Below are 14,431 nucleotides of genomic sequence, written 5' to 3'. Positions count from 1 at the left end.
GGTCGTGTGGATAGTCAGAGGCTTTTTTTTCCCCAGGGCTGAGCTGGCTAACATGTGGGGGGCATAATTACATACACAACGCTGGAAGAACTCAGCAGGTCAGGCAGCATCCGTGAGAAAGGAGTAGCCAAAGTTTCAGGCCGAGACCCTTCATCAGGAATGGGGGGAAAGAGAGGGCCGAAGCCCAGTAAAGAGGTGCCAGGTGGAGAAAAGATAAAGGGGGAGGGGATAAGCATGAAAAGGGGTGAGGGCATCGTTAAGTAGCTCAAGGGAGATGTCAGAGATATAGTTTTCAAGGGAGGGGTCACAGATAGTGATGGGTGTGAGGACTGCCCTGCCAGCGACGGTGGTAAAGACGGGTACAATAGAGTCTTTTAAGATAATCTTAGAGAGGTACATGGAGCTTAGGAAAATAGAGGTTTCTGTGGTAGGGTAATTCCAGGCATTTTCTAGAGTAGCTTACATGGAATGAACAACATTGTGGGCCGAAGGGCCTGTAATTTGCTGCAGATTTCTCTGATTCTAAGAAATTCAAGGGATATCTCTTCTCCCACGGAGCCGTGACAAGTTGTAACAGGGAGAGTGAGAGATAAATTTTAAAATACTGATATGGAACAGAAACATGAGCAGGGAGTAGATGGACCGAGTGGCCTCTCTAGTGTACATTGTGAGTTTGGCAGTGACAGTAAGTAGCTGCGACATGGGATTTGATACAAACTGATTTATCGTTCACAGATCCACAATATTAAACACCAGTCCAGTTTAAGGCTAACATCAGCAGAACAGACTCCTCCAATGCTCAGTGACCAGGGTTCAGTCCTGGGTGCGATGAGCAGCCGCAAGAACTGCAGAATCTGACAGTAACAGTCCCTCATGAAGCTGCAGCTGCCTTCAGTCACCGTGATGGTTAAACATTTAACACGGAGCTGATTTGAACTTCCTCCCTGATGTGAAGTTGCTGGTGTTGCAGCATCTGGGATGATTGAGTAAAACTCTTTGCTCACTCCGTACAGAAATGTGGCCTCTATTTATTGTGAACTCACTGGAGCATCGCAAGGTGGGCTAACTGAATGAGTCTCTTCGCACACACGGAGCAAGTGAACGGCCGTTTCCCAGTGCAAAGCTGTAGGTCACGGTCTTCGGTCTCGGCCCGAAATGTTCACTGTTCGTTTTCACCGATGCTGCCCAGCCTGCTGAGTTCCTCCAGCATTTTGTACGTGTTGCTTTGCCCACAGCATCTGCAGTGTACTTTGTGTTCAAGCTCTGGTGAACTGAGAGATACAGCGGATCAAACGTGCTGTTGTGTTTGTGATTTCCATACACAAATCCTTTGAATTTTGTACAGTGTTAAAGGTTTATAAAGCACGTCAGTGGGTGAAGGACAACATTTCAACTGAAATTATTTTAGTCTCCATGGTGCCTACTGATAAAAACAGGGTCACAGCTCAAAACAATTTGGAGGAACAAAACTTCATCTTCTAACTGGCTACAGTTCCGGTTTCAGGCAGAATATCAAACCCTCTGCTTCCCTCTCTGAATCAAAATGGATAATTTCTCCCCTTCATCAGTCTGTGACTTGGCTCAGTTTGTCTGTCTCCTTCGCATTCTGAGCATGCGCCACACACACACACTGAGATCACATTTTATTTACACGGCTGTGACTAGAGACTTTCTGATTATTATGTCCCTCCCGGCATTTGACGGTGGTAAACTCAGAGTCAGCAATGGTATTGATCCTCAGGAGTAGGTGATTAGGCTTTTTCGTTGGAGATCGATAAACTGCCGGTAGTGTGTGTCTGGATGAGTGGGTCGTTTTCAGACTGGAAGGAGGTAGCGTTTGGAGTACCCAGAGATCAGTCCCTGACCACAGTTGTTCACAGTTTAACGTCCTGGCGGAGGCAGCGAGCTGTGAGATGTCCCAGTCTGCTGGTGACGCAGAAAGAGTGGAGTTGGGGGAGGGGAGGCTATTCACAGGCAATTTCGTAGCTTTGCAATCAGTACATAGTGCACTGTGGGGCTGCAGTGGCGGGTTCCAATCTGCTAATTACATTTGCTGACGGCATTACATTGATCCGCCGGATCCCAAATAATAACGAGGCAGCCTACAGAGAAGAAGTCATCACCCCGACACAGTGGGGTCAAGAAAACAACCTCTCCCTCATTGTGACAAAAACAAAGGAGCTGGTTGTGGATTACAGGAGGAATGGAGACAGGGACCAAATTCAACATTTCCAAGTCTGTTGTTGATACAAAATGCACATTTCAATATTGATCATGACACAATGTTCTTTAAATATTGTTAATGACATAAAACATATTTATGGATTGTTACTGACAGAGAATCGTATAACTTGTGTTCCGTGTGTTATCTGAATGTACTTGCCTGTGATACTGCCACAAGTCAGTGTTTCTCTGTACCTGTACCTTCCCGTACTTGTGCACTTGGCAATAAGTTCAACAGGACCTGAGAAATCTCAGTGAGATTTGATTAATGATGATCATCTTGGCAGCTCGGTAGGTCGAATGTATGAGACAGTACACTGTTAAATGCAAAACCCTGAACAGTGTTGATGATCAGAGGGATCTTAGACTCCGATTTCATCGCTCCTTGAGAGAGACTGCACAGATTGATCGGGTAGTTAAGAAGGCAAATGGCATTGTTGTCTTTATTAGTTGAAGCATTGAGTTCAAAAGTCGGGAAGTTGTGTTGAGGCTGTTACAATCCGGCGGTCGTACTGTGACTGTTTGTTTAAGACCGCCGGCGTAAGGAGGCGGGACTAAGACGTCAGTCACAGGCTGACAGCGCTGACTGTGGACTGAACCATAAGAGAGAGAGCGATCTGCAGACAGGCAGTCGGCCAGTCTAAAGAGAGGGAGAGAGAGAGAGAGAGAGCGAGAGAGAGAGAGAGAGAGAGAGAGAGAGAGAGAGAGAGAGAGAGACTGGAAAAGCTGATCGCTTCAGTTAGTCGCAGCTGAGGCTTGGAACTCTCCTATGCCCACAAGAGTTGGTTGCTCATCGGGACACGGAACCACAACGAATGTGTGTGGCTGTCACTTCGTATAATCCATAGGAGTGGAATGTGGAATATTTTGTGTTAACCCTTGCCTGGGTATGTTGTGTGGTAACCCCTGGAAGACGGTATTCCTGTGACAGGTCACTTGCGCTGATAACTCGTATCTGGACGGATTTAACGGAAAATACCTTCGTCGACGGTTATTTTGAAGTAACGGCCGTTTCTGTACGTTTCAGCCTGGATTACAAATATCTCTCCTGCTATTTATTCCGTGGATTACTGAACTTCCTACTTTACCATCTCAAGACTCGAAGCTTTGTTCCCTCAGGCTCGATAGTCTGTGAATTATATTGACACATATATACACATAATACTGTTAACTTTCTTTTATTTCGTTGTTACTATATTATTGTTACTATATTACTGTATTGTCCCGGTACCGAAGAAACCACAACCAAAGGAGTTGAATGACTTCAGACCTGTTGCCTTGACGTCGCACGTGATGAAGACCATGGAGCGGCTGATAATACAGAATCTGAGGCCACAAACCAGGCACGTCCAGGATCCTCTTCAGTTTGCTTATAAGGAGAAGGTGGGAGTGGAGGATGCTATCACGTATTTGCTGCACAAATCACTCTCTCACCTAGAGCTGGTCAGTTGTGCTGTGAGGATTACATTCCTTGACTTCTCTAGTGCCTTTAACACCATCCAGCCCAAGATCTTAAGGCACAAACTAACGGAGATGGGAGTAGACTCTCACATGGTGGATTGGATAGTGGACTACTTGACAGATAGACCTCAGTATGTGCGGTTGGGAGACTGCAGGTCTGACACGGTGGTCAGCAGCACAGGGGCGCCGCAGGGAACCGTATTCTCTCCGGTCCTGTTCACCCTGTACACATCAGACTTCCAATATAACTCGGAGTCCTGCCATGTGCAGAAGTTCGCTGATGACACGGCCATAGTGGGGTGTGTCAGGAATGGACAGGAGGAGGAGTATAGGAAACTGATACAGGACTTTGTGATATGGTGCAACTCAAACTACCTGCGTCTCAATATCACCAAGACCAAGGAGATGGTGGTGGACTTTAGGAGATCTAGGCCTCATATGGAGCCAGTGATCATTAATGGAGAATGTGTGGAGCAGGTTAAGACCTACAAGTATCTGGGAGTACAGTTAGACGAGAAGCTAGACTGGACTGCCAACACAGATGCCTTGTGCAGGAAGGCACAGAGTCGACTGTACTTCCTAAGAAGGTTGGCGTCATTCAATGTCTGTAGTGAGATGCTGAAGATGTTCTATAGGTCAGTTGTTGAGAGCGCCCTCTTAATTGTGGTGGCGTGTTGGGGAGGAAGCATTAAGAAGAAGGACGCCTCACGTCTTAATAAGCTGGTAAGGAAGGCGGGCTCTGTCGTGGGCAAAGTACTGGAGAGTTTAACATCGGTAGCTGAGCGAAGGGCGCTGAGTAGGCTACGGTCAATTATGGAAAACTCTGAACATCCTCTACATAGCACCATCCAGAGACAGAGAAGCAGTTTCAGTGACAGGTTACTATCGATGCAATGCTCCTCAGACAGGATGAAGAGGTCAATACTCCCCAATGCCATTAGGCTTTACAATTCAACCGCCAGGACTTAAGAACTTTTTAAAAGCTATTATTAATGCTTTTTGAGATAGTGATTTAGATGCATATCATATTTTTTACTGAGTTAAGTATTGTATGTAATTAGTTTTGCTACAACAAGTGTATGGGACATTGGAAAAAAAGTTGAATTTCCCCGTGGGGATGAATAAAGAATCTATCTATCTATCTATCTATCTATCTATCTATCTATCTATCTATCTATCTATCTATCTATAAATAGATACTAATAAAGAGAGTGGTTTTAAGATCAAAACCAGACATCCAGTGTGAACTCTATTGCTGCTGGTTCGTTTCTAAAACGTTACAGTTCGTAACACAGTTATATAAGACTAGTTCGACCACATCTGGAGTGTTTCATACAGTTCTGGTCGCCCCCATTCTCGGAAGGATGTCGGGGCTTTGGAGAGGGCACAGAAGAGGTTTACCTGGACACTGCCTGGTTTAGAGGGCATGAGCTATAACGAGAGGCTGGACAAACTTGTGTTGTTTTCTCCAGAGCGGCGCAGGCTGGGGTGAGACTGGATGGACGTTTATCAGTTTACGAGAGGAATAGATAGAGTGGACAGACGATATATTTTTCATTGAATAAAAATACATTTTAATGAAATGTCTAATACATTTAAGGTGAGAGGAGATGTGAGCGATAATTTTGCTTCTTTCCACAGAGTAGTGGGTAGCTGGGCATCTGTCTGGGGTGGGAGACCAAAGCGGCCACGTGATCCCGTTTCCTGTTCACGTTTCTCTGCAGATCTGCAGCATCTGGCGGTCGCTGCTCTACGTGTACGTGTAGCTTCACCTTTCCCCGTTCAGACAAGGCAGTGAGATCCGGATCTGTCACGTCCTCTCGTTGTGGTGGACAATATGGATTTTTTTTTTCGGCAATACTTTCAGCATGTTTCATTTCACTGTTTTTATCTGCTGATGTGCTGCCAATGTTTCTGGGTGTCTGATCCATTTATGTGAGAATTTAGCCTTTTGTATTTATCTGCGCTTCTCATAAATCTCTATAGTTCATTTAAGCTTCACCCCACTACTTCCAAAGCAACAACCAAGTCAGTCAAATAGTCGACACAATTAAAATAGTTTATTAATGTTGTACTATTTATATAATTTAACTATGTGATATTTATATTCTTATATTAAATCACAATTGTTAAAATCTATGGTTATGAATTAGGTTCTGATGCTGCCGCGTGGACAACGAATTTCATGACACATGCCGGTGCTATTAAACCTGATTCTGATATTGATATGGGAGACCACCACCGGTCACCTGATCCCAGTTACCGCAGATCGTAATGAGAGATTTGAAGCGTTTTCTATTCCTTTGCATTCCTCAGAAATGACAACAGTTCAGTTTCCTTCTGAGGTTCCAGCAGAAGCTCAGTCTGTCTAATATTTCCACACAATTAAAATGGGGAATTTGTTTATTCTTATCACGTACTGAGACACAGTGAAAATCTTGCCTGATGTACCATCCACACAGATCGATACATTGCAACAGTACATTGAGCTGATATACGACAGAACAATAACTGTAACAAAGTATTGTGGCTGCAGAGAAAGTGCAGTGCAGATAGACATATGGTGCAGGGTCACGTCGAGTTACATTGTGAGAACGAGTCTATTTTATCATTCATTTGGCCTATAACTGCAGACAGTAAGCCGTCCTTCAGCCCGGTGTTACGCACCTTAAGGCTTTTGTATCTCTTCCCCGATGGGGGAGCGGGTTTGCAGCAAGAATGTCCAGGTAATGAGGTTTGTTGTGTACATGGCCTGCTTTTCCGAGGCAGGGGAAGTGCAGGAAGAGTCCATGGAGGAGAGGCTTGTTTCTCTGATGTTCTCTGCTCTCCAAAGTTCTCTGCAGTTCCTTACAGTCATGGGCAGAGCAGTAACCATACGAAGGCGTGAAGTATCGACAAGGAGCTCAGAGACCTCGGCCTTCACCCTGCCTTGTGTAGCTGGATCCTGGACTTGCTGTCAGATCGCCAGCAGGTGGTAAGAGTGGGCTCCATCTCCTCTGTCTCTCTGACCCTCAGCACACATATCCCACAGGGTTGTCTCTTTTGCCCCCTCCTTTACTCTCTGTGCACCCATGACTTGTGTTGCCACCCACAGCTCCAATCTGCTAATTAAATTTGCTGACAGCACTACATTGATTGGCCTATTCTCAAATAATAACTTTCAATCAAATATCTCCTGACAAGGCTCGGTCCAAACAAACTTTTCACTCTTCTTCAGGAGATTACTCAGAGGAAGAGCGATACCAGCAAAGTTCTTACAGAACTTACGATAATATCCATCCATTCCCAGAAACCTTCTAAGAGCCTTCTCAGCAGTCAGAATAGGAACTTGAGAAATTGTCTGAACTTTTGCCCGAACAGGAATCAACTTGCTTTGACCTACAACATAGCCAGGACAGGTCACAGTGGCATGGCCGTATTCACTCTTAGCTAAGTTAACTGTAGGGCTGGCCTGGGAAAGCCTATCAAACAGCTTTTCTGCTGCAGAGATATGCTCTTTCCTAGTGTGACTCCCTGTGATTAAGTCATCAATATAGGCATCTGTGTGTTCTAACCCTCGAATTACAGAATCAATCATTCTCCGGAATGTTCCTAGAGCATTTTTCATTCCAAATAGCAAAACATCGTATTCATACAACCCAGAAGGTGTCACAAATGCAGAATTTTTTTTTCACCTCTGTCTGTCAATGGAACACACCAATACCCTTTCAACGGATCAATCTTTTTAAGAAATTCGTGTTTCCAACCTTATTGATGCAATCATCCACTGTAGGGATAGGATAGGCATCTGTTTTTGTTACTGCATTTGCCTTCCTATAATCAGTGCAAAATCTAACACTCCATTACGTTTGGGCACAATAACGCAGGGTGAGCTCCAATCTGATGCCAAAGGAGTAATAATATCACTTTCTAGCATATATTCAATTTCTTGCTCAGCCAATTGACACTTTTCTACGTTCATGCGATATTGGTGTTGTTTAATTGGTTTGGCTTGACCGATATCTACGTCATGTACTACGACCATGGTTTGCTTGGGAACATCGAGAAATAAATCTTTAAACTTCAGAATTAATTCCTTCAGCTGTTGTTGTTGCTTTGGCTGCAGGTGAGCCAACTTGTTATCAATGTTTCCTAGAACAACTGAGTTCATTAGCCTAACTGGGACCACGTTTGGCTTTTGAAAATTCTCAGACAAGTCAATTGCTTCATTCTCAGGGTTGCCAGATTCATATGTTTTGACAACAACACTCACAGATGGAGCCTGCTTGTCAAAATAAGGCTTTATCATATTTTTGTGTACGACCTGTGTTAGTTTACATCGGTCGGGTGTTTTCATAACATAATTCAGATCATTAATTTGAGAGACTATTTCATACCGTCTATTGAATTTCACCTGAGCTGGATTCATAAGCATTGGAGATAAGGCAAGCAGCTTATCCCGCACCTGATATTCTTTTTCGCGGGCTCACTTATCAAACCAACACTTCCTTTTGTTTTGAGAAATCTTTAAGTTTTGTTTTGCTAGACTACAGACGGTGTAGTTTATTCTTGAACTTCTAAACATAGTCTAACAAGTTAACATGTACATCCCCATCTATCCACTGTTCCTTTAACAAGGTCAAAAGTCCCCTTGCTCTATGACCAAACACAAGTTTAAATGGACTAAAGCCCAGTGATTCCTGTACTGAATCACTTACTGCGAAAAAAAGTAAATGTATTCCTTCATCCCAATCTTTTCCTTTTTCAACACAGTATGTCTTAATCATTGTTCTGAGGGCAGAATAGAATTTATCTAAAGCCCCTTGTGATTCCGGATGGTATGCAGACGATGCAATTTGTTTAGCTCCCAGTTCATAAACTACCAGCTGGAATAATCCAGATGTAAAATTACTTCCTTGACCGGACTGGATTTCTTTAGGCAAACCAAATAAAGTAAAAAAAAACTTGGTAAGAGTCTTCACCAGAGTTTAATATTTCTTTAATATTTCTAAGAGTTATTACCGCTGGGAATCTGGATGCAGTACACATAATAGTTAGCAGATACTGATGGCCAGCTTCAGTCTTTGGCAATGGGCCAACACAATCCACTATGAATTTTGAAAAGGGTTCACCGAATGCAGGTACAGGCCGGAGTGCGGCCACTGGGGTGACCTGCTGGGGTTTACCCACAACTTGGCAAATGTGTCAGGGCTCTTCAAAAGGTCACAACATCTTCCCTCAAATTAGGCCAATAAAATTATTTCATAATCCTGTTTACAGCTTTATTCACTCCAAAATGTCGACATAAGGGCATACTATGGGCCAAAGTTAAAATTTCAGCCCTATAAACTTTAGGAACTACAGCTTGATGAACAATTGCCCATTCCTCACTCGCTGGTATAGCAGGTGGCCTCCACTTCCTCATTAACACTCCATCCTCGAGATAATACCCTACTGGCACTTTCTTAATCTCATCATCTGAGAGAGCTGTTTCTTTTAAAGCTTGGGGTCTTGGTTCTGTTCTGCTATAAACTCCTTCCTGGACAGGGAGAAGGCTATCTCATCAGACTCACTACCTGAATCCTGATGAAACAATGAAGGCAGAAAGTCCCTGACAGGTCATCATAACCGGAATCCCGATTTTGGCTATCATGGGTATCAGAATCATGCTGCACAGAACCGTCTGCGTCGGCAGACTTTTTAGCCATACATTGAGTTACTGCGCAGGAAGGATAAATGTTAAAATCCATCTGTGGGTCGTCAGTGGTTGGCTTAGTTGTCAACAGCACTGCAGGAACAACTTTACCATCTGCCAGGCCATTCCCTAACAGCAAAGTCACATCTCCCACCGGTAAACTGGAGCATAATCCGATTTTAACAGGTCCCAAAACCAACGCTGACTGTAAAGTTACCTTGCACAACGGCATGGAAACCACACCGCCCCCAATGCCTTTAGTAAGATTTACCTCACCAGTGTCAGTCTCATCACCAAACTTTAGAACGCTCTCTAATATAAGTGACTGAGAAGCCTCAGTATCTCGAAGAATCTTCACTGGTACCGGGGTTGACCCTTCCTTTACTAATACAAACCCATCTGACATAAAATGATCGAATCCCTTCTTAACTCGGTCAGACCTCTCAGTCCTTAACTGAGACTCAACAGAATGTTCAGCATCCTGTGGGTTTATAGGTGCTTCAATATACTGATCACAGGTATTTGGGACTGCCTCCTCTTCCTTTTTCTTCTTCAGGTCAAAACAATTAGCCATCATATGACCAGCTTTCTTACAATAGTAACAAGTAAGACCAAAATATTTCTCCTTCAACTGTTTCCCTTCATCCTTACTCTTGTCACTAGTCCCAGCTTTAATTTCTGGTTTACCCTGGTTATCCCTGCTACTCTTTTGGAAACTTTTATTTGGGATAAACGTAACCTTATGAGTTAATGCAAACTCATCTGCTAATCTAGCAGACTCCTGCAAAGTGGCAGCATCGTTTTCATCTAAATACATCTTTATGTCATCAGGGACACACCTTTTGAATTCTTCAATTAAAACCAACTTTCTCAAGCTGTTAAAATCATCATTCACATTTTTACATGTGCACCAGTGGGTAATACACACAAACTTCTCTTAAGCAAATTCCATATAAGTCTGGTTCACAAATTTCCTCAAACTTCTAAACTTTTGCCTGTATGATTCTGGGACCAACTCGTAAGCTTTGAGCACAGCCTGTTTCACGATGTCATAATCAGCTGCTTCATCAAATGTCAAAGCAGAATAGGCTTGCTAAGCCTTCCCCTTAATTACACTTTGTAAGAGAATAGGCCGATTTTTTTTTGATTTGTTAAGAGGAGTTGAGGTTTCTTGATTATATTTATAACAGCGTAACATTCTACTTCAAGTCAAGTCACTGTTATTGACATTTCGACCATAACTGCTGGCAAAGTACATAGTGAAAATGAGACAACGTTTTTCAGGACCATGGGGTTACATGACACAGTAAAAAAAAACTTATCTGATTTTCACAATATATATTTGTTTTGCTGTTTATACATCTTTCGTATTATCTGTTTGCTAAAACCTCATCTGATTTGTATTTTTTATTGGAAAATCAATAAAAAGATTGAAAAATGAATGAAATGAGAATAGGCCCACCTTCTTTTGGCCACTTTAAACTCTGAGCAACCTTCTCAAAACGCTAAAAGTATCTAACAACCTCTGCCTAGTCAAACGCAGGTACCAATTTAACTTCCCGACTGGCCTCAAACTTATCACCAGAGTACCTTTCCTGCAATCTTTCTATCCTTTCCAGCTCGAGCAGCCTCTGTCTTTCTGCTTCCTCGCTCTGTTTTTCTGCCTCTCTACCTTCAAATTGCCTCTGTCTTACTGTAGCTTCCATCTTCAATTTTTCAAATTTCTACGGGAGCTCAAGATCACGAGGTTTACTTTCAGGAAACACCTCCAAATCCTCCACTTTAAACACACGCTCAGATACATAATGTGCAGCTATTACAGTCTGCATCTGTGCCCTCATTATTGTCGATTTCACCTAAGTAAGTTTTAACCTTCTAGCAAGGCTCAACAACTCAATCCTTCTGGCGTCCTCTAGTACCTCAGAGGTTGGCGTTTCCACAATCCTATCAGCATCAGCTGCTGATTTTCCACACACAAATAAATCAAATGGGATTTCCCCAATGGAATTGATAATAAATCAATCAATACGCCCCCAAATGTGTTCATATTTCGGATGCAGGCCCCAATTTTATTACGAACCATAACGCTTTAGAAACAAACCAGCAGAAATAGAGTTCACACTGGAGTCTGGTTTTTATGTAAAAACCACTCTCTTTATTAGTATCTACTTATTATATAGAAATCTGAGCAAGATAAACAAAAGTTAACAGAGTAATGTGTATATATGTGTGTAAATGTAACTCCCAAACTATTGAGATTAGGGGAATCGAGGCTGGGAGCCTTCAGATGGTAAAGTATGAAAGTTCAGTTCATAGGTGATGAGAGAGATGTTTGTAATCCAGGCTAAATGTCGAGAGAAGGCAATTATGCCGAATTCCACAGGTTCCACGGTGGTAAAACGAGAGAACAGTCGCTGTAGATTTTATCCGTCGTTCCAAATCCACATACAAATTATCACCGAAAGTGACTTGTCACAAGAGGTATTGTCTTCGTGAATTACCACACCACACCCAGGCAAGGGTTAACACATCAGTGGTCTTCACAGGATACCCCAAATCAGATCCACTCCTATGGATCAAACGAGGTGACCACCATACATTCGATGTACTTTATGATGAATCGATAATTAACCCACCCTTGTGGGCATAGGAAAGTCACAAATAGTGACCCTTGGCGACTAGTTCCTTTGTTTCAGCTGTTCCATTTCTCCTCCTTCGTTTCTGGCTGACTCTGAGTGTCTGTGTCCTCGGTTAAAACTAAACAAACTGCGAGTCAGACTGATTCTCCTTCTTAATCTCTCTCTCTCTCTCTCTCTCTCTCTCTCTCTCATCTCTCTCTCTCTCTCCTCTCTCTCTCTCTCTCTCTCTCTCTCTCTCTCTCTCTCTCTCTCTCTCTCTCTCTCTCTCTCTCTCTCTCTCTCTCTCTCTCTCCTCTCTCTCTCTCTCTCTCTCTCTCTCTCTCTCTCTCTCTCTCTCTCTCTGTCTCATAAAATAACAGTCCACCGCAAACGAAACCTAGGGATACTTAACAACGACTACTCCCCATTGTGAACTGACTGATGAGCCAGCAGTTGGGATGACTGAATGAATCCGTTCCCATATTCTTAGCAGCTGAACGGCCTCTCCCCAGTGTGAACTCGCTGATGACTCTGAAGGCTGGATGACTGAATGAATCCCTTCCCACAGACTGAGCAGGTGAATGGCCTCTCCCCAGTGTGAACTCGCTGATGTCTCTGTAGGTGGGATGTCTGAGTGAATCTCTTCCCACATTCTGAGCAGGTGAACGGCTTCTCCCCAGTGTGAACTCGCTGATGACTCTGTAGGTGGGATGACTCACTGAAACTCTTCCCACATTCTGAGCAGGTGAATGGCCTCAACCCAGTGTGAACTCGCTGATGTCTCTGTAGGCTGGATGACTGAGTGAATCCCTTCCCACAGTCCGAGCAAGTGGATGGCCTCTCCCCAGTGTGAACTCGCTGATGTCTCTGTAGGTGGGATGACTGAGTGAATCCCTTCCCACATTCTGAGCAGGTGAATGGCTTCTTCCCAGTGTGAACTCGATGATGTACCAGTAAGTTGAATGACTTAGTGAATCTCTTACCACAGACGGAGCAGGTGAATGGCTTCTCCCCAGTGTGAAATCGCTGGTGACTCTGTAGGCGGGATGACTGAGTGAATCTCTTCCCACAGACTGAGCAGGTGAACGGCTTCTCCCCAGTGTGAACTCGCTGATGACGCTGTAGGTTGGATGACTCAGTGAATCTCTTCCCACAGACGGAGCAGGTGAATGGCCTCTCCCCGGTGTGAACTCGCTGATGACTCTGTAGTTGGGATGACTCAGCGAATCTCTTCCCACATTCTGAGCAGGTGAACGGCTTCTCACCAGTGTGAGCTCGATGATGTACCAGTAAGTTGGATGACTTAGTGAATCTCTTCCCACAGATGGAGCATGTGAACGGCTTCTCGCCAGTGTGAACTCGTTGGTGTGTCTGTAGGTTGCATGACAGAGTGAATCTCTTCCCACATTCTGAGCAGGTGAACGGCCTCTCTCCAGTGTGAACTCGCTGATGAATCTTTAGGGTGGATGACCGATTGAACCCCTTCCCACAGACGGAGCAGGTGAACGGCTTCTCCCCAGTGTGAACTCGCTGGTGTCTCTGTAGATGGGATGCGTGAGTGAATCCCTTCCCACATTCTGAGCAGGTGAACGGCTTCTCCCCATTGTGAACTCGCTGATGACTCAGTAGGTGGGATAGTTGTGTGAATCCCTTCCCACATTCTGAGCAGGTGAACGGCTTCTCCCTAGTGTGAACTCGGTGATGACGCTGTAGGTTGGATGACTGAGTGAATCTCTTCCCACAGACTAAGCAGGTGAACGGCTTCTCCCCAGTGTGAACTCGCTGATGTCTCTGCAGTTTGTATGAAAGAGTGAATCTCTTCCCACAGTCTGAGCAGATGAACGGCCTTGCACCAGTGTGAACTCGCTGATGACGCTGTAGGTTGGATGACTGAGTGAATCCCTTCCCACAAGCCGAGCAGGTGAATGGCCTCTCCCCAGTGTGAACTCGCTGATGACTCACTAGGGTGGATGAGTGAGTGAATCTCTTCCCACAGTCCGAGCAGGTGAACGGCTTCTCCCCAGTGTGAACTCGCTGATGACTCTCTAGTTTTGATGACTGAGTGAATCCCTTCCCACAGACTGAGCAGATGATCGGCTTCTCCCCAGTGTGAACTGACTGGTGTGTCAGTAGGTGTGATGACAAAGTCAATCCCTTCCCACAGTCTAAGCAGGTGAATGGCCGCTCGCCAGCGTCAGTTGACTGATGTCTCAGTAGGGGAGTTGATTTAGTGAATACCTTCCCACAGACCGAGCAGGTGAACGGCTGCTCTCCAGAGTGAACTCGCTGGAGAGCCATTAGGTGAGATGACCGAGTAAATCGTTCCCCAAAAATTCAGCAGATGACCAGCCTCTGCCCAATTGAAACTGACTAGTGTGTCCACAGGTGGGATGACCGACTGAATCCCCTCTCACACACAGAGCAGGTGAATGTCCTTGCCCAGTGTGAATTTGCT

At 44.4% G+C, this 14,431-nt stretch overlaps 1 protein-coding gene across 1 annotated transcript; it reads right to left on the bottom strand.

Moving 5' to 3' along the window:
• Nucleotides 1–12,357: 12,357 nt before the first annotated feature.
• LOC140723420 (uncharacterized) lies at nt 12,358–14,274 on the bottom strand. Its single transcript, XM_073037989.1, has one exon. It carries the CDS (start codon nt 14,272–14,274, stop codon nt 12,463–12,465), a length of 1,812 nt encoding a protein of 603 aa, XP_072894090.1. The 3' UTR covers nt 12,358–12,462.
• Nucleotides 14,275–14,431: the final 157 nt, after the last annotated feature.

This window comes from Hemitrygon akajei, unplaced genomic scaffold, assembly GCF_048418815.1.
Source record: "Hemitrygon akajei unplaced genomic scaffold, sHemAka1.3 Scf000113, whole genome shotgun sequence".
Classification (NCBI taxonomy): domain Eukaryota; kingdom Metazoa; phylum Chordata; class Chondrichthyes; order Myliobatiformes; family Dasyatidae; genus Hemitrygon; species Hemitrygon akajei.
The sequence above is the reverse complement of the archived record's forward strand: the minus strand, read 5'-3'. Positions and strand labels throughout refer to the sequence as shown.

What these genes read in the sequence shown, in the direction of transcription:
- LOC140723420 (XM_073037989.1), bottom strand. Translation starts at nt 14,274, where the DNA reads ATGGCTCTCCAGCGAGTTCACTCTGGAGAGCAGCCGTTCACCTGCTCG.